The sequence below is a fragment of the Symphalangus syndactylus genome, chromosome 6 (genome assembly GCF_028878055.3).
Source record: "Symphalangus syndactylus isolate Jambi chromosome 6, NHGRI_mSymSyn1-v2.1_pri, whole genome shotgun sequence".
NCBI lineage: Eukaryota > Metazoa > Chordata > Mammalia > Primates > Hylobatidae > Symphalangus > Symphalangus syndactylus.
The window spans coordinates 113,127,303-113,147,359 of record NC_072428.2 but is presented as its reverse complement, the minus strand read 5'-3'; the positions used below and the strand labels follow the sequence as shown (position 1 = coordinate 113,147,359).

General features: G+C 36.2%; 1 protein-coding gene across 1 annotated transcript in view; it reads left to right on the top strand.

Annotated features, from left to right (window-relative positions):
* Positions 1 to 20,057, top strand: part of SLC13A1 (solute carrier family 13 member 1) — a 90,009-nt gene that overhangs the window by 8,838 nt on the left and 61,114 nt on the right. Inside the window, exons 2-3 of the mRNA XM_055281422.1 lie at positions 10,293 to 10,421; positions 19,473 to 19,609. Coding sequence (XP_055137397.1) covers positions 10,293 to 10,421; positions 19,473 to 19,609 — 266 coding nt within the window. The remainder of the gene's footprint in view (positions 1 to 10,292; positions 10,422 to 19,472; positions 19,610 to 20,057) is intronic.

Below are 20,057 nucleotides of genomic sequence, written 5' to 3'. Positions count from 1 at the left end.
AGGAGTGCAGAAAAAGAAAACACAAGAATAAAGCTACCACTCAGAATAAATTGAAAATAAAATTTCAAAATACAATAAGACACTAGAGAAAGACTAACAAAATCCGCTCAGAAGAAATGAAAATAATAGGGGAAATCAACAAGTTAGGAAAGGAAAAACCCAAAAAAAGAGAAACAAATTATTTTTCAAAATATAAAGCAAGAGCAGGAGAGTATAAAATAAAACTAGTTAGATATCCTGGAATCTTGTCACTGAGATTAAAAAAACAAACAAAACCCTCAATAGATGTGTCATGTTTGAGGCTCCTGGGTGGTCCTAGTTAACCAGCTTCCCCAGGGACAACTTCTCCTTTTTCATTTGATTCATGTCAAAGATGAGTCTTAGACACTCTAATGCTCAACAGCTTATTCTCAACAGCTTCTCCTTTTTCATTTGGTTAATGTCAAATATGAGTCTTAGACAGCTTATTCTAATGCTCAACAACTTATTCTGACTTTTCCAAGGCGAAGATGAAGAGCAGGCCAGTGGCATGGGCCAGATGCAGTCAGATGACTGACTGACCAGGAGGGCCTCTGTCCAGTGACCAGTCTCAGAATTTAAAGGGCCCTTCCCCCTTACTTATGCTTGTACTCAGCCCAGGTGAGTTACTAGGCATTTCTCTCATAAAGGGAGTTTAAACAATTCTTGAAAGAGTAAGCCTTTTTTGTTTATGAAAGTTGCATCCGAGGTAGCCTTGTCTCCTGGAAATCCCCAGGCCAAGGTTGGAAATCCCCAAACCAGTTTGCATCACATTGCTAAGTGACACTTAGTGTCAACCCTACTATGTGACATACTGCTAAGTGACATGTAGTATCAGCAAGATGCCTGAATAAGCCTTATGGCTATCATTAATCTTCTAACCAGGGTATGTCTCTTATAGTATACTACAAGATGAAATAAACTTTAAACTGAGTATCCTTGAAGATATATTCAGTGAAATGAGAAAGAATATTAGGAATTTACCTAAAATATCAGATAGGATATAAAAGGATATTTTTAAGTAAAAGAATCATTTGGAGAATGAATTCAGAGCCCCAACATATGTATAAAAGACATTACTGAAAATGAAAGACTAGAAAAGAAGTCATATTCAAAGTAATAATTACTGAATTCTCCAGAATTTTTTTAAAAAGATGAGCTCTCAAATGCATTTGTAAGTACAAACAACTTAATTAGATATTAGTCCATATTTAGGCACATCATGAATGAGACTTCAGATTAAAAATAAGGTGAATTTTTTAAAGCTTCCAAATAGAGAAGAAAAAAATCTCCAAAAAGATTATAAGTAGATAAATTTTTCATTTCAACAATAATGAAAACATCTAATAAATATATAATAGACCTTTCTGGAGAAATCCACAAAATATAGAAGAAATTTAATAGACACCTAAAACAATAGAGAAGTTCATAGATAAAAATACTTAAAGCTGTATCTTACTTCATAGATTCTGTGTAATTTGAATGAAAATCTGAACAAAATTTTTACAACTTGAGATAGTAATTTTAAAATTCAAAAGAAAGGGCCAGGCGCGGTGGCTCACGCTTGTAATCCCAGCACTTTGGGAGGCCAAGACGGGCGGATCACGAGGTCAGGAGATTGAGACCACGGTGAAACCCCGTCTCTACTAAAAATACAAAAAAATTAGCCGGGCGTGGTGGCAGGTGCCTGTAGTCCCAGCTACTTGGAGAGGCTGAGGCAGGAGAATGGCGTGAACCCGGGAGGCGGAGCTTGCAGCGAGCCGAGATCGTGCCACTGCACTCCAGCCTGGGTGAGGGAGCAAGACTCCGTCTCAAAAAAAAAAAAAAATCCAGAAGAAAGAATGAAAATCTAACACTATTAAGGCAATTTGAAAAACATATAAGATGAAGGAGTTGTCATACAGATTGCAAACCTTATTGAAAAGTTAGAAATGTTAAAAGAGCATAATTCTGTAAGAACTTATTTTTAGAAGGCAGCAGTGGGAGAGGGAGAGGACAAAATAAAGAGACCAGGAGCTTATGTGTCTGCATTTGAGAACTCCAGCACAGAAAATATGTAGCAACATGAATTACTAGGCAAAAATGAGCTCATTCAATTTAAAAAGCATGGCACTTTGGCTATTCATTTTGAGAAAAAAAAATGTGTTAGATTCCTATACAAAAATATTAAAGCTCTACACTTGAAAAAATTTTAATCTTAGAAAAAATATGGAAATATATAATGTAGAAAGATTTTCTTATAAAATATGGTAAAAACATGAAACAACAGAAAAGAGTTTAAAATCACTGCATTAAAATTAAAATCCTCCTGTCAATTAAAAATACAATAAAGCTAATTTCTCAGACAAGCCAGAGACTAAGAAAAATGTTTACAAATACATAGTTTATAGAGAAATAATATTAAGAATCTAAAAATAACTCCACAAATCCATGAGATAAAAGAAAAAATAACCTGACAGAAAAATGAAAAAGAACTATAAATACATAATTTACAGAAGAGAAACAATTATGTTCCATAACTGTGAAAATACTTCACTGGTATTCAAGAACATGGAAATTAAATAAGAGGAATTTTTCTTGCCATCAGATTGTCAAATGAATAAATTAATCCAATATACCAAGGATGGTGAAATGGAACTTCTGAACATTGTAGGTGTTAATATAAACTAGTATGACCATCTCGGATAGCTTCTTAGTCAATTTTCATACTGCTATAAAGAACTGCTTGAGACTGGGTAATTTATAAAGGAATGAGGTTTAATTGACTCAGCATGACTGGGAGGCCTCAGAAAACTTACAATAATGGTGGAAGGGAAAGTGAGGCAACTTCTTCACAAGGCAGCAGCAAGGAGAAGTGCCAAATTAAGGGGGAAGAGCCCCTTATAAAACCATCAGATCTCATGAGAACTCACTCACTATTATGAGGACAGCATGGGGGAAACTGCACCCATGATTCAATTACCTCCACCTGGTTTCTCCCTTGACACCTGGGTATCATGGAGATTACAATTCAAGATGAGATTCGGGTGGGGACAAAAAGCCTAAACCATGTCAGATAGCAAATGGGCAATATCTAGTAAAGTTCAAATGGACTCCTTCCCGTTTGAAGTTCTGATGCTAGTTTTCTCCACTAGCTAAGAAAATCTATTTTCCATAGACATGCATGTGGAGATAGGTACAAAGATGTCCACAGCCTTATAATAGTAAAAAATTGGGGAAAAAATCCAAACAGACATCAGTAGAAAAACAGACAAATAAATGGTAAAATATTCGTAAAAAGGAATACTATATCCATTAAAATGAAGTAACAATAAATCTACATGTATCAACATGAATGTATCTGAAGTACATAAAATATTGAGTGAAAAAAGCAAGTTGCAAAGTGACATATAGAGTAAACCTTATTTAATTTTAAAACCACGTGTTATTAATGTATTAATGTCTGCATGTAGTATAATCATAAAAACATGAATGGAAAGGATACAAACCACATTCTAGACAGTAGTTAACTTTGGGAATGGTGGAGGAGAAGGAAATGAGGGAGTGGTCTTTAACTTTAACATCAGTCTTTAACTGAATATGGAATGTTTTATTTGTTTAAAAATAATTTAAGCAAATGTGGCAAAGTGTCAATATTTGTTAAATATGATAAGGTGTACAAATATGTTTGTTGTATATTTTTACTATGTTCTAAATATTTTATAATTTTGAAAATGCTTTTAAAGAATACACTGCTAAAAAGCTTCTAATACATATATTTTTTAATGTAAGGGACCAGGAACTTCCCTTACTATAATAACTTCATGTCTCTGGTAGTGTGAGGAAATCTTATAATAGGAAAGACAGAGCTGCTATGAATGAGCCAAAGAGGTGCAGTGTATACACACAGAGCAGGTATCCAGGGTTAAGCGACATGACATTTCACATGATCTAATGGAATTCCACCTGGTTTCTACAACTGCCTCTGTCAGGCTAGGTGTGACTTGTTTGCTGTACTTCTTGATGTAACTTTTGGGAGTGATAAGAAGTACAGAGATTTTTAAGTAGAAAAGTAGTATTTTTGAGGAAGTCTTCTGGACTTTTTTTTTCCCTCTTTTCTCTTTCTTTATTTTGAGAAGGAATCATGACTTTTTAAAAAAAATATTGTAAGGTCAGTGGTAGTCATAACTGTAAATCATTACAGTATGTCCTTCATGATAAATAAATAAGATAAAAGTACACATTATTTTTGTTGCTATCATTCAGCTTAAGAATTCATAATACTAAAATACTTCAGAACAAAATGTGATTAAAACGTTTACTTGTTATGGTTGCAGAGTAAGTTTTAATAAAGATATCAGATGTCTCAGCAACTTCCAGCAGACTTGGGGGGTAGGTTGTGGGGGAGGAAGGATTCACTCATACTCTTAATTGACAACCGGTCTTCTTTTATTGCTGTTTTACCATTGTTCTCTTGAGGAGATAGTAGTAGTAGTGATTGTGTGTGATGGTGGTAAACAACTTGTGGTGGTTTTGTTTCTTAGGAGTAGGAAGACTGTTAAGAAGGTGAAGAAAAAGAGGAAAGAGACAAATTTGGAAGAAATTTACAGGAGACAAAGATAATATAGCTTGAAACAATTGGTCACTCTATGAATTTCTAGTGACAAAATGAAGCTACTTTGTGTTCTACTTCAAAGCCAGTCCGAAAATCAAATATGTAGGATCTCTTTTTAGTTGCAACACAGTTCCACAACTGCTGAGTAGTTTTCTTCTTCATCAGAAGAACTTGTCCACCAAAAATTACTCACCCTCATATTCTTTGTGTGTGTGTGAATAGATGTGAATAACACAAAAGAAGAAAATGGTTGTTTTGTTTTTCTATCTCTTGTACTTTTCTTCTTCTTACCAAGATTATTCACAGATCTTTGATTTTAAAGTAAACAAATAACCCTATATACTTTAATAGGATGGTTTTAAAAGAAAATACTTGGTGTTGTGTTTGAATTAACCTTCTGCTATTTAATGCCTAAGGACTTCGAAGGGAAATAATGCTGTCCTGCATTCTTTCACAACCCCAAGCATGACCAAGAAAAATCACACAATAGAGAAAAGGAATTAGAGGAAGGAAGCATTTCTGGGATGAACCCATCAATAGGATGCTTGTTTAATTTATCAGCCAAAGAGGGACACTTTTGAAAATGAAAGGAAATACTAATGAGAAAGGAAACTTTACAATAACACTGTCCTGAGAAAATTGGGGCAGATGGCTATCCTACCCATTAAAGAGTACTCAAAAAATCCTAAAATTTGTATTGAAACAAAAGACCCCAAATAGTTAAATCAATCTTGGACAAAAATAACAAAGCTGGGGGGCATCACACTACCTGATTTCAAAATAAACTACAAAGCTATAGGAACCAAAACAGCATGGCAGTGGCATAAAAACAGACATGTGGACCAATTAAACCATAGAGAAGCCAGAAATAAATCTGTACATTTACAGCCAACTGATTTTCAGCAAAGGTGCCAAGAACACATAATGGGAAAAGGAGAATCTCCTCAATAAATGGTGTCAGTGAAACTAAATATCCACATGCAGAAGAATGAAATCAGACCCATATCTCTCACTATATGCAGAAATCAACTCAAAATGAATTAAATAATTAAATGTAAGACCAAAAACTATGAAACTACTGGAATACAAAACAGGGGAATAGCTCCATGACATTGGCCTAGACAATGATTTTTTTGGATATGACCTCAAAAGCACGGGGAACAAAAGCAAAAATAGACAAATGGGATTACATTACACTAATAAAACTTCTTCACTGCAAACAAAATCAAGAGTGAAAAGACAACCTATAGAATAGGATAAAATATTTGCAAACTATTCATCTGATAAGAGATTAATATCAAAAATATATAAGGAATTCAAACAACTCAATAGCAAGAAAACAAATAACCCAATTGAAAAATGAGCAAAAAATTTTGAATAGACTTTTCAAAAGAAGGCATACATATGGCCAACAGGTACATGAAAAAACGCTTGACATCACTTTTCTGGAAAATACAAACTAAAACCACAGTGAGATATTATCTCACCCTTGTTAGAATGGCTATTACAACAAGTGTTGGTCAGGATGTGAACACTGTTTGCAGAAATATAACTTAGTACAGCCATTATGAAAAACAACACAGCATTCCCTCAAAAAATTAAAAATAGAACTACTGTATGATCCAGCAATGTCATTACTGGATACATATCCAAAGGAAATGAAATCAGTATGTTGAGGAGGTATCTGCACTCCCATGTTTATTGCTGCACTAGTCGCAATAGCCAAGATATAGAATCAACCCAAGTGTTCATCAACAGATGAATGGATAAAGAAAATATGATATGTATACACACACACACACATGCACATGCACACAAACACACACATGGAGAGAGACAGAGAGAGAGAGAGAGAGAGAGAGAATGAAATACTATTCAGCCATAAAATGAAGAAAATCCGGTCCTTTGTTGCGACGTGTATGAACCTGAAGGATATATGTTAAACGAAATAAGCCAGGGACAGGAAGACAAATAGCATGTGATCTCACTCATGTGGAATCTAAAAAAGTTGATCTCATAGAAGTGGAGAGTGAACTTGTGGTTTCCAGGGTCTGGGGAGATCAGGTGTCGGGGTTAAGGAGATGTTAGTCAAAAGATAGAAGGAATAAGCTTGGGAGATTTATTGTACAACATGGTGACTGTAGTTAATAACGTTCTGTACTCTTGAAAAATGCTAAAAAGAGTGGATATAAAGTGTTCTCAGCACAAAGATAATAATGATGTGAGGTAATGCACGTATTAATTAGCTAGACTTAGTCATTCCACTATGCATAGATACTTCAAAACATCATGTTGTACATGATAAATACAGTACAAACAATTTTACATGTCAATTAAAAAATAACGATTAAAAAAAAGAGCATTCAGAGGGGAATAACTCTGTCTTCCCCCTTTTCCAGATCTATGGTTTTCTTCAGATGTGAAAAAAGGGGGCAATTTCCACAAATTCTGGGAAGGCAGCTATCAAAGACAGTGCAGATATGGTGCTTTAGCTAGCTGCAATTATAATCCACTGGGACTCCTATGAAAAAATACAAAATGCACATATGTGTTCAGGGTAAACTCCATGATGAGACATAAATTTGACTGCAAATCAAAAGGTAGACAAGTTTTCCAAATGGGTTATAAATCCAGGGATTCAGCTTAGGCAAAAGGAAACTACTTGGAAGCAAGTTTCTGGAACCAGATTCAAAGATGAAAGAGGTCTGGAAAAGGGTGTAGCCCTGTGCTTCTCAAACTTTAACCTAGATAAGAATCACCTTGTGAGCTTGAAAATGCTGATTGATTCAGTGTGTCTGGGGAAGGGCTTGATGTCCTACATTTCTCACAAGTGCCCAGATTATGCTGACGCTGCTGGCTCATGGACCAGGCAGAGGGGCAGAGAGGGGAGAAGTCCAAATGCACAATCTAAGTGTTGATTCTTGAATGACAAAGCAATATTTGAAAGGCAGAGCAAATAGGCAACCTTTTTCCTACCAGATATTTTACTAAAATGCTGACAAAAGCTGAGGAGGTAAGAGAATGAGTGAAATAATGTAGTAGTACTGTATAGAACTGAAGAAATACAAGTCAATCTCTAAAGGTGACCCTGGAGAACTGTTGCCATGGAAGAATATGATCCCAATGTTACCAAATATCTCAGTTTGTAAAGAGAAGGCAGGAATTCAGACTTTATTTATTTATTTATTTATTTTTTTGAGACGGAGTCTTGCTCTGTCACCCAGGCTGGAGTGCAGTGGCGCAATCTCGGCTCACTGCAAGCTCCGCCTCCCGGGTTCACGCCATTCTCCTGCCTCAGCCTCTCCGAGTAGCTGGGACTACAGGTGCCCGCCACCACGCCCGGCTAATTTTTTTGTATTTTTAGTAGAGACGGGGTTTCACCGTGGTCTCGATCTCCTGACCTCGTGATCCACCCGCCTCAGCCTCCCAAAGTGCTGGGATTACAGGCGTGAGCCACCGCGCCCGGCTTATTTTTTAACATTAAATCTGCTGATTTGTAAATCCTGACTCAAATTAAGCATATAGACTTATAACACTGTGAATCAAATATATAGAATTGCCTTGCTAGACTTGGCCATCAGCTTGCGACTGCTTCATCCAAATGATCAAACGCGGTCTAAGGGTCTAGAATGTGAGCACAGACAGGTAGAAACTAGCACATAAAGGATCTGGGGGCTTGTTGGTATATCAACTCACTGAATACTATGAATTAGAGTTCAGAGAAAGGGATGCATTATGAGGAGAAAGGATCAGAACGCAAATATCAAGGAAGTGTGTAAAGAAGATTCTTTGGATATAGAAAATTGATGTCAGGAGGTGTTGCGATAAGACATTATAGTCAAAGTCAAGGTGGGTTTGAATGCAAAATGAGGATTCTTCAATTGTTTTCAATAAGCAACTAAAAGTCACTGACTTTTGGTTGATTTCAGTCGGGGCTGAGCCGCTTAAAATATGGAAGTAGTCTGGGCCAGGTAATAATGTGATTCTTGAAATTTTGCTCTTTATTCTGTCACCAAAGTTGTGCCATCTTAGTGGACTATGACTCTCCACCCAAAGGCCCATGTTGACATGGATGTCAACACTTAAGGCAGGGGGTGTAAATGGTGAACAGAACCAGCTAGCACCATGTATTCTATTTATTTTTTGATGTTTTAGCAGACCCTTATAGATTGGTGCTCCAGATAGTTGTCAGGGTGGCTAGACCTGTAATCTGGCTTTATGTAAGGGAATGCCAAATGCAAACTGGATTCTTGGAAAGTGACCTGATATTGGAATAGTCTTGCTTGCAGTGGAGGAAGTGGGTGGAGGGGCAGATTTGAGAGATATAATGACTGGGGAATAAATAGGATCAAGATAGTGGCTAGTTGTAACAAGAGAGCAAGATTAAAAGTGATCTATTTTGTCTCTGCAACCTGGGTTCTTACAAGCATGATGGAAAACACAAAGTCGTAAGAGGAACTTTCAGGCTATCCATGTGTTCTCATTAAGAGAAAATGCACAACCTTTGTTCCATGCTGGCATTTTAATTTAAGCTAGTATTCACAATTCTCTCTAGAGCTGTTTAGGAAGATCCATTCAAGGCTCAACCTTGTTTTGTTGTTTTATTGTTTATCAAGATGGTAGAAGCAGACTCTGTATGAAACTGTCAACATCAAAACACTTTCATTCTTTCTCCTTTAAATAGATAACACAATAAAGGTATTGCCTAATCCTGGCTTATTAAGGATATCTTAGAAACACACTGGAAGTGTAGGGATGCTGGTCAAGTAAATCCCAAGCCCCAAGGACTCACCCTGAGGCAGGTGAATCAGACAGCAGTAGTGCTAGACAAAAATAAAAGCTTACATAAATAACTTCATTCAACCTAAACAGCAGTTTTTGTAAATTTTTCAAATGCAACTCTGAATTTGCAGAGAGTAAGCACTGTGAGAACAAAACAGCACCATTTGATAGCTGCTAACCTTTACTAAAGACTTAGAACATTCCAGGTGATTTCATACCAAAGTTATCTACATAAGTTAAATATAATGATAAATTTTGACCATCTCTTAACAATGCCCTAAAACATGAACCTACAGTTTTATACTAAGCAAAGCAACAGATTCTATTAAGAGTAGCATTCAGGCTCTTCCCTGCCACACAACTTGTCATGTCTTTTCTCTGAGACTCAGTATGGCAAAGGTTTCTCCTAGGTTGGTTTTCCCCTTTTAGTTAGAAGGAGAGGAAGGCAGGAGTGCTTGGGACCCACTCAACCAGGCACCAAGGAATGAGTCAAAAGGCAGGTGTCCTGCCCCCAGGGGAAAGGCTGTAACGGCTATTTCTGTACTCTGGAAGTATGGGGGAGTGCATTTTATAGGCCAAAGGAAGGTGAGTACAAACATCTATACACATTAATATGAGCAAGAAAATGGACTAGATGATGTTATCTATTTTGAGGGAAATGTGAAATAAATGTAATGAATGGGGATTTTTTTCTGTCTTTCGTTTTTTATGTTTATTAAATTTCGCTTCTTAGAACTTCTAAGAAATGAGTATTTGAGGGCAACTCAAAGATGCAGAGGTCTTCGGATCTTCCTACGTTCTCTGTGACATGGCTCTATTAAGCAAACATGTTTGTGTTTGAATGTTGACTTCTCCAGCCTCATGATATCATCTTTTGCTTTGCATTTGTTCTTACCAGGAAGCAGAATGTGCCTACACACTCTTTGTGGTCGCCACATTTTGGCTCACAGAAGCATTGCCTCTGTCGGTAACAGCTTTGCTGCCTAGTTTAATGTTACCCATGTTTGGGATCATGCCTTCTAAGAAGGTAAGTCCTCTTGCCAATGTCATAAGTTGATTTCCTGTTTTGTACTGAGATTTCCATTGAGAAAAGTTATTTTTAAGGGGAGCAATCATCCCGTTGGTAAGGTTCCACATAAGTCCCCCAAACTTCCAACTGTTTCTCCTCTCTGGCATTCTGCATGTGTGTCCACCTTCAAAGAACAAACACAAGCTGCAACTTCTTGAGTCATGCATGTCAGTGGGAGAAATGTATGCCCCCTCTTCTCTCACTGACATCTATGCCTAGTGCCTCCGTCTCAAAAACAGGGAAATTTGTTGACATCCTCCATAAGCTTTTTATATTCAGTAGAATTCAGCCTCATGGTGTTGGAAAAACAATTTTGTTTTTAATGAAGAAAGTTTGCCTGTTTTCATGTCCAGAAACCTGCCATTTCAAAAGATAAAGCCAAACTAATGTTCACGTGTAGCTCCATTTTGTTCTTGCCGAGAGGAGTTTATTCATGCTAAGAGGTGTTTATTGGTTCTATACGATCTAAGCGTACCCATCTGAAGAAAGTGGATTTGGTTTCCCAAATGCATTGAAACCAGTCTCCAGCCACCCAGCGAACAACTATCTAAACCACAGCTGAAACAATCTCAAGAAAGATGTTAAGTTCGAGATGCCAGTCAGTGCAATTTATCACCTTTGGACTTCTATCTTCTGCCTGGGTCTAACATTGCTCTCTTGAGGCTCACCTGTCTTTCATTTTCTTTTTAACTAACCTTTGATTACATTTCTTCCTGTGAAAGGAACGGTTCCCTTCTTTATTTTCATGTCCTTCTTCCTGATTTTGGAGCCCCCGTCGGATCTTTTTGCACTTTTTATCCTCTTTGATCCTCTTTTCTTATTGGGTTTTCCCCTCCCACCTAACCTGGAGTCTTTTCTTTCTAATGGCCATTGATTTGGAAGCGTGGCCAGGGGTGTACTTCAGTTCCTCTCACCTCCAGGCTGACATTCTGCTGCCCCATGGAATCTCAGAGCTATAATCTATTAAGCTTCTTAAATGCTTAAACATGCTATATGACTTTCAATATCAGGAATAAAAAAGGAAGGGGTTGATGAGTTGTTAAAAATAAGGTGTCAAATTTTTAACCCCTGTCCTATGGGCTTGGTTGGTTCTGTGTCCAGAGATATGTATGTTTAACCGTTATACCTTTGTCTCTTATGGTTTAATAACAATAAAACTGACTAAATTGACTGTTAAAAAGAGGCTGAAGTAGAAGTGAGATTCACTGGACTCATGGGGCATTTCTGTAACAAGCTGTTATCAGAAGGGACATACAAACATTAGAGGGAAGCAGGAGGGAAGGGTGCCTGGGAAGGGCTGGCTTTGTAGGAGCTGCCAAGGATATACATGTCTGCCTCCTTGTGGTGTCTAAGGACCTGACTAAAGGCAGCAAAACTGTAGGTGCCAATGGCAGTTTTGCCTCACTCTGACTGCAGACACCTGCCCAACGGTCCTTTATCCCCAGACTAATTTAACAGTCATAGAATCTCAGACTTGAAGGGAATTCTTCTTGGTCACTTCTCACCCAGAACAGGGATCCCATCAATATCTCTTACAGGTGAAATCATTCAGAAGGTGTTTAAAGGCTTTCTGGATTATGAGCCTTCAATATCCCTCGAGGAGATACATACTATTTTTGAATAATTTTAACTCATAAGTAACTTAGCTTTATTAGCCCACATCTGAAACTCAGTCACTGACTCATTAAACTTATTTCTAGCATGTAGAATTTCATAAATAAACCTCACTTTTTTGCATGACAGTGTTGCTTGAATTTGAAAACTAATTTCATTTCCTCCTTATTTCTTCCCACCTTGAGCCTTAGTGGTTTCCAGACCTCAACTCCCATCCTCAAATCTGCCATTTCCAACTCCATCACCACTACCATCTTCTTTTTCTTCCTGAAACTAACTCTAGTTTGTCAATGAGACTTAAGAATGAAATGAGTTAATACATGTAAATTTTATTACATAGTAAGTACTCCATATATGTTAGCCAATGGTATTATTTATACATTCACAAAAGTGAATAGATCATTCTAGAAACATTCTGAGTGTTGCAAAGGTAAATGAGCCTATCATCTTCCCTATGGCATTTCAGCCTAAGTTTGTTTTAAACTTTATGTGATTCTCTTCACCTTGTAAGTTTAACTGGAACTTGCAGCAAATCATAGTTCTTAGAACTTTTAGTGGAGAAAACCGTTCTCAGACTTATGATCCCTTTTGCTGACAGGGTAACTTACCTTTTACTAATAAATTAGCTGACCAAAGCTACAGTCTATTATGAATGAACTAGAGATTTAGTCATAAGGCCCGAGCTTAAAATTTGATATTTATCACTGATTACTTTATGATCATGTCCTTTAATAACTCATCAACTGTAAGTGGGATATGATAATGCTACACAACCCATTGTTGTCACGATAAAATTAAATAATGTATGTTAAACAGTGACACAAACTAAGTATCAAGCATTCTTATTAGGTTTAATATTCCTAGTTAAAATTTGTTTTGAGAGTTTTAAACTATAACTCCTGCCCACTGCAGCATCTTTGAATCTCAGATCTGTCACTGAGTAGGATACCATGTCATTAATGCCCTCATCTAAGTTTAGAGCCCTAAACACCTCTCTCTTTGGCCATCACAGTTATAACTTTACCTATTTATTAAGCCAATCCTAAATACCGGTATTTTGCTGAGCCCATTACTGTATTTGAAGAATATCAACAAATATTAAACTTTCCTCATATTTGTTGAACTAAACCTGAAATGCTAAAGTATTTAGAGTATGTTCAATTTGATATTTCAAAACAAGCATTAATATTATTATCATAGAAAATATTTATATACAAATTTTACATAAATGAATGTGAAAATACACATGTATGGAGATATATATATAGAGAGAGAGAGAGAGAAAGAGAGAGAGAGAGAGATAGGTGTTATGTTATGTATTTACTCAGTTATTCAATAGATATTCATATGGTAGTACCCTGCCAGGGATTTGGGAACATATCAATGAATAAAAACAGGCAAAATATTTCCTATCTTTCTAGAGGAAAGGAGGCAATGAACACTATATCTGATAAATAGAAATATTATATAGTATAGTGAGCTAGAAAGGTAATTTTGTGCTATGGAAAAAATGCAACAGGATAATGGGGATCAGAGAGAATGGTAGTTTTAAATAAGGTGGTCAGGTTAGACCTCCTTGAGATAGTGATACCTGAACAAAGACTTACAGGAAATGAAGGAGTTAGCCATTTGAACATTTGGAGAATGACTATTGCAGAGGAGGTAACACCCAGTGCAAAGACCTTATTGCAGGTATATCTGCAGCGTAATTGGAAGAGAGTAACTAAAGAGGAGAATGATAGATTAGGTCAGGTACGTAATGTAATGAGGCAATGGACCAGGCAGGGTCAAAGTAGGCCATTGCAAGATTTTAACATTGAATAAAATGGGATCTTGTGCTCAAAAGAGTTTTGAGCACAAAAGTTACATGATCAACCTAACTTTGATTTTAAAAAGGATAATTTGGGCTGCTGTGTTGAGAAACAAGACAGAAAGAAAGAGACAGGTAGTAGGTTACTGCAATAGGTGAGAGAACATGGTAATTCAGACCAAGGGCAGTAGTAGAGATATTGAATGTATTGTTGATAAAATTTGAAGGTAAAATCAGCAAACTTTCCTGATTGATTAGATATGGCATATGGTTGGAAGAAAAGTGTCAAAGATGTCTCACAGCTTATCTGCCAATTGGGAAAATGGAGTTGCTATCAATTGAAATGGGAGGAAGATGGGAAGTGCAGGCTTACTCTAGGAAAGGGGCTGACACTTAGAGTTCAGTGCTGGACAGATAAGTTTGAAATACCTATTAGACATCTAAGTGAAGATGTTGAGTAGGCAGTTGAATACAAAAGAGTCCAGAGTTCATGAGAGAGAGCTAATCTGCAGATATAAATCTGAGATTCATCAAAATATAGATGGCATTTAAAGCCCTAAGACTTGATGAGATCACTCAGGGAGTGAATGAAGATAGAAAAGCAAAGAGGACAAAGAACTGACCTCAGAATAGCTACAACAGTAAGAGGTAAATGAGAAGAGAAAGCACTAGCCAAAGAGACTAAGAAGAAAAGGTTATTGAGATAGGAGGAAAACCAGGAGGGTGTGGGATCCTGGAATCCAAGTGAAGCAAATGTTTTGAAGATGAGGCAATGATTATGTGTGTCAAATCTGCTGATAAGTCAGTTAATGTGAAAACTAGATATTGACTATTGGATTTAGCAAAACAACCTAATAACTAACAAAGCACCTTTTTAAAAATATTATCTCATTTAATTCACAGGTTGGTGTGAGGTAATATTTAATTTTTACAACTATTTATTGATTTGTAGAAAGGTTGCTGAACTGGTAAATTACATAACTAAGAGAGAACTCAGGTGCTCTGATTGCAAAAGCCCATGTTTTTTGATGAAATCCTATTTTGAGACAGAAATATAACTATGTTGATCTTGCAAATAGATATCAAATTTTATCAGAAATTTTATTTGACATATCAATTTTGCCTTGAGAATAGTCATATTTATCAGTGTACTTTACAAACCAACAGCACCTTCTTCTATTACCTCCTGGACAAGTAGGCCATAAACAAACACATCTGCCTGTAGCTAACATTTATTCTCAAATATTCTGACTGATGAAAACCATAGAATAGGTACTACAATGAAAACAGAATGTGAAGTTTTTTTCTTAAGTTTAACAACTAATTTTATTTGGACTGCAGGCTATAGTTTGTTTGCATGGTCTATTGAGAAAACTGGCAAACTGTGGGCCTGAAAGCCAAATCGGCCTGCTGCGTAATTTTTAAAATAAACTTTTTAGTAGGACAAATCCATAGTCATTCATTGACATATTGCCTTTGGCTATTTTGTGCCATGACAGAGTTGAATAATTACACTGAAGACCATATGGCCAAAAAAGTCTAGAATATTTACTGCTTGGCCCTCTACAATATGCTAACTCCTCATATAACCCAAATCAGTAACAGCAAGAATGTCTCACAGTCCTGGACTTCTGTCTGTGTCTAATCACTTACTAATAATGGCTTGCTTCTAAGTGTTTATTTGTATTTTTAAGTTATTCTGCATTTATTCTTTCATTTAATTCTCAGAGTATTGGTAAAATAGGGTATCTTAGCCCATTCAGATTGCTACAACAAAATACATTAACCTGGGTAAATAAACAACAGATATTTATTGCTCACAGTTCTGGAGGCTGGGAAGTCCAAGATCAAGGCACTGGCAGATTGAGTGTATGGTAACGGCTTGCTCTCTGCTTCATAGACGGCATCTTGCTGCTGCATCCTCACGTGATGGAAGGGGCAAGGGAGCTCTCTCAGGCCCCTTTTATCAAAGCACTAATTCCATTCATGAGGTTGGAGTGAACATATTTGGTTTCTTTTAGGTTCCAACATATGAATTTCAGTGGGGTACACCAACGTTTGGACCACAGCAGTCAATAGGGCTTATTTCCATGAGCCAAACTGCAAAAGAGATAAGGGAAAATGAAAACTTAAATCTTTATTCATTTTTCAAGAATAAACTCAAGGATCAGCTCCTGTAAGAAGACTTTCCCAATCTCTCTAGGAAAAAAATTATCACCCCACTTACTTTTAAAATCTCAATTATATTTTGGAGAGGTATCATTCAAGCATCTATAATACTTTATTGCACTTTTTGTTAACTTGTTTTTTATTGTCTAATAGCTTGTAAGCTCCTTATGTCTAGGGACTTATTAAATTTAACATCCATTGAGTGCCAATTTGTGCCAGGCATGTGCTAAGTCCGTAAATACAATGATCAATAAGACACATCTTGCCTTCAAGATAAATCTAGTGTAATAAAGGGGATAAATAAATGAAGAAATGATCAATATATAAATTAAGATGTACTATAAAAAGGGAAATATTATCTAATCCAGTTTAGGGTCCTAGGGAAGATATCTTAGAAGAACTGACATCTTCCATGAAGGAAGATTAGAAGTATCCAAGACAAGGGGAGAGGGTCATTCGAGGTTAAATTGCAGGCAAGTGTTAAAACACTTCCGTGTTTGGGGAACTAAATGCATAGGAAGAAGAAGGGTGGAGTGGCAAAAACCTAAACTGGAGAGGTGAAATGGGACCAGATGATGAGGGTCTTTTATGACATGTTGAAAATACTGGATTTGGTCTTTAACACTATGGAAAGTTCTTAAAAACTGTACTGAAGAAGTATAAGAAGGACAATTATGTGATCAGATTTACACTTTAGAAAAAGGGCTATGACAATGGTATGTAGTGGATCAGAAAAAGATCGATCATACAGTAGCCAAGTGAGAAATAGTGAGGAGCTTAATCAAGGTAGTCATGTGTAAACAGAGAAAAAGGGACAAATTTTAAAGATATGAAGGACCTAGGAATAATAGGTCTTATATTGGAAGTGAAAAAGGAATCATGGCTGACCTTTAGGTCTCTGTCTTGGGCAACTGAGTAGATAGATGTTTACATTGACCACAAAGGCAGAATGTGTTTGAAGGATGGGGAGTGAGAAGATGAGAAGTGTCATTGTGGATATGTTGAATTGCAGGTGTTTGTGGGAAATTCAAATGGAAATGAACAGTTGAACATATCAGTCTGAAACTCAGAAGACTTATCTTTGTGGAAATAAAGATCTTGGTGTAGTCAACATTCATTTAACAAATGTTCATTGAGTGCCCCCATGTATGTGCCAGGCATTATTTTAGTCCCATAAAGTTGAATCCTTCAAATTCAGTAATTGGATGGATAAAACAAGAAGACTATAAAGACTATGGACAGAACCCTGTGGAATACCAGCATTTTGGAGGACCGAGATAACTGGATTTTCAAAGTCAGAAAAAAAAAAAAAATTCAGAGGCAGGTATAGAACCAGGGAGAAAAAAAAAAAAAAAGCTTCCTGACTCTGGAAGCACTGATAAATTAATATACTGAAATACTTACACCTAGAGTAAGAGTTGAAAGAGTTAGGAGACTAGGAAGTAGAGGACAGAGTGTAGAAAATTGGGATATAAGAGCTCAGAGACTATAGCTTATTCACTGTCCCTCCCTCCCTCATTCTTTCAATGCTATTTACCAAGCTCTCCTACTGTGTACTAGCACTACGCTAGGTGCAAAATATGTGATGGTTAGCAAAGCAGAGTCCTGGTTTAGCTAGCAAAACAGATTCCTGGTCCTCATCGGAATGTATGGTATAATACAGAAAACAATAAGCACGTAAACAAACAGTATTTGTGTAATATACATACTATGATAAAACCAAACGGGGCGCTATGATACAGAAAAATAATAGGACCTATTTAGAAAGGCCTGATATTTGAGAATTGAAGAAGTGCGAAGAGGGAAAAATATATCAAGCATTTATTAATGTATTCTCTGCTCCTATAATATTTTGGTGCATACAGATAATTTTTCAATGAGTAATTAGTAAATGAAATAGTAAGGAAATTGATATAATTATTTTTTGTTATCCAATCACTACAAAATGTAAAGAGATTGATATAAACTTTGAAAGACATCATAAATGAACATTTTATAAAATATAAAAGTTGTCCACTTGCCTACTTTTAATTTCAAGGGTAATTATCAATTTTTGCTTTTTATTGAAACGAAGCCAAGCTTAGCAAGTTATCTTAAAAATGCAGATATAATTTAATATAGCAAAATTATCACAAGAATTGATTTTCCTTTTTGTGGTTTTGTAACATTAGAATGGTTTTATTCCAACCTTTCCTTCTATTAGCTATGGTTTGATTTTTTTAGAGGGGTATTTACTCTTATAATCCTCTTTTCAGCACAGCCTTGTGATTCAGTTTAGCCAAGTGTTTCTTAAAGTAAGTTCTCTTGAATACCAGTCCCATGAAATTCTCCACCTAAAAATTAAATAAAAATAAGTTTTTAATAATTAAATAAATCTGAAAAATATGCAGTATATGATATTCCCCTCTTTAAAAATGACATTATACACTATTGTTTAAAGGTTTTTGCAAAGGCATATAGGAGAGAAAATTCTAGTATTTCAAAATTCTGTTTTCTCAACTTAATCGATTACACAACCCTTTAAAAAAAAAAGATTATGTACCTAATGTATTTCAAAGTATTCTTTAAGAAATACTGCTACAAATGGTTGCTTAAAGTTCTAGGTCTTTTACTAATCTCTGAATGGTGTTGACTGAAAATGGCTTAAAATGTTAAGTCTCATTTGAGGGTATTTATTTTATAATTTTTTTTTTTTTTTGAGATGAAGTCTCACTCTGTCACCCAAGCTAGAGCGCAATGGCATGATCTTGGCTCACTGCACCTCCACCTCCTGGATTCAAGCAATTCTTCTGTCTCAGTCTCCAGAGTAGCTGGGATTGCAGTCATGCACCATCACGCCTGGCTAGTATTTTGTATTTTTAGTAGAGATAGGGTGTCATCATGTTGGCCAGGTTGGCCTCGAACTCCTGACCTCAAGTGATCCACCTGCTTCGGCCTCCCAAAATGCTGGGATTACAGGTGTCAGCCACCATGCCTGGCCTTATAAAAAGTAATTTTGAAAGCAAAATCATTCCATATATAAAGGTGTGACTGCAGTTACAGCATAATGGGTCATGATAAGACAGTAGCAAGTTGGAGCTTGATTGAAAACTTTCCCAAATCACAGTCATTGCCATTCCACTATAGATGCATAAACAAATTAGCCCCAGTAGAAAAGCACTTACCTGATGTTACTCAGCCATTTAATAACCCTGAGTACTCTTTTTTTTCTGTATACTTTTCCTTAACACCATTTTTGAGTAAGAATATAGAACATGTCAAAATTTGTATTCAAACACATCTACATTTTTCTCAACAAAATGGAAAGATTATGTGGTTGAAGGTCAAAATTAAGAGCAGCATAATAATGTTTTTCTTGTGCAATGTTATTTTTCCCCAACCAAAGTAAATAATCACGGGTTTAATTGTTATTTCAGGTGGCATCTGCTTATTTCAAGGATTTTCACTTACTGCTAATTGGAGTTATCTGTTTAGCAACATCCATAGAAAAATGGAATTTGCACAAGAGAATTGCTCTGAAAATGGTGATGATGGTTGGTGTAAATCCTGCATGGTAAGTACTGCATTTACTGCTTCCAGTTTACCTGCTGAACAGACCATTTTTGTGCAGAGCAAATAATCAAATAAGTAATTCACGCCCAGGAAATTCTTTGTATCACAGTCTGAATTATGACGTTTTTTCCTCTGAAAATATGAAAGTGATATAAAGTGTACTTGAATTATAGAAGGAAAAAAAAACAACTTTCACTGCAGGTCTAATTACAGGGTGGTTGGAATACGTGCACACAACTTTCTCACCTTTTATGCATCACAGAAGTCAAAGCTGAGAGAAGCTTTGAACCTCAACAGACAAGATTGATAGACTTCAGAGTAGATTTTCCTCCTATCTTGTTTATTTGGCTGATTACATATTCAGAACTTGTTCAAGAGCATCCTTTATCATCAGGGAGGATGTTACAAACCAAAGACAAAGGCATTACTGACAAAATACAAATGTGTGC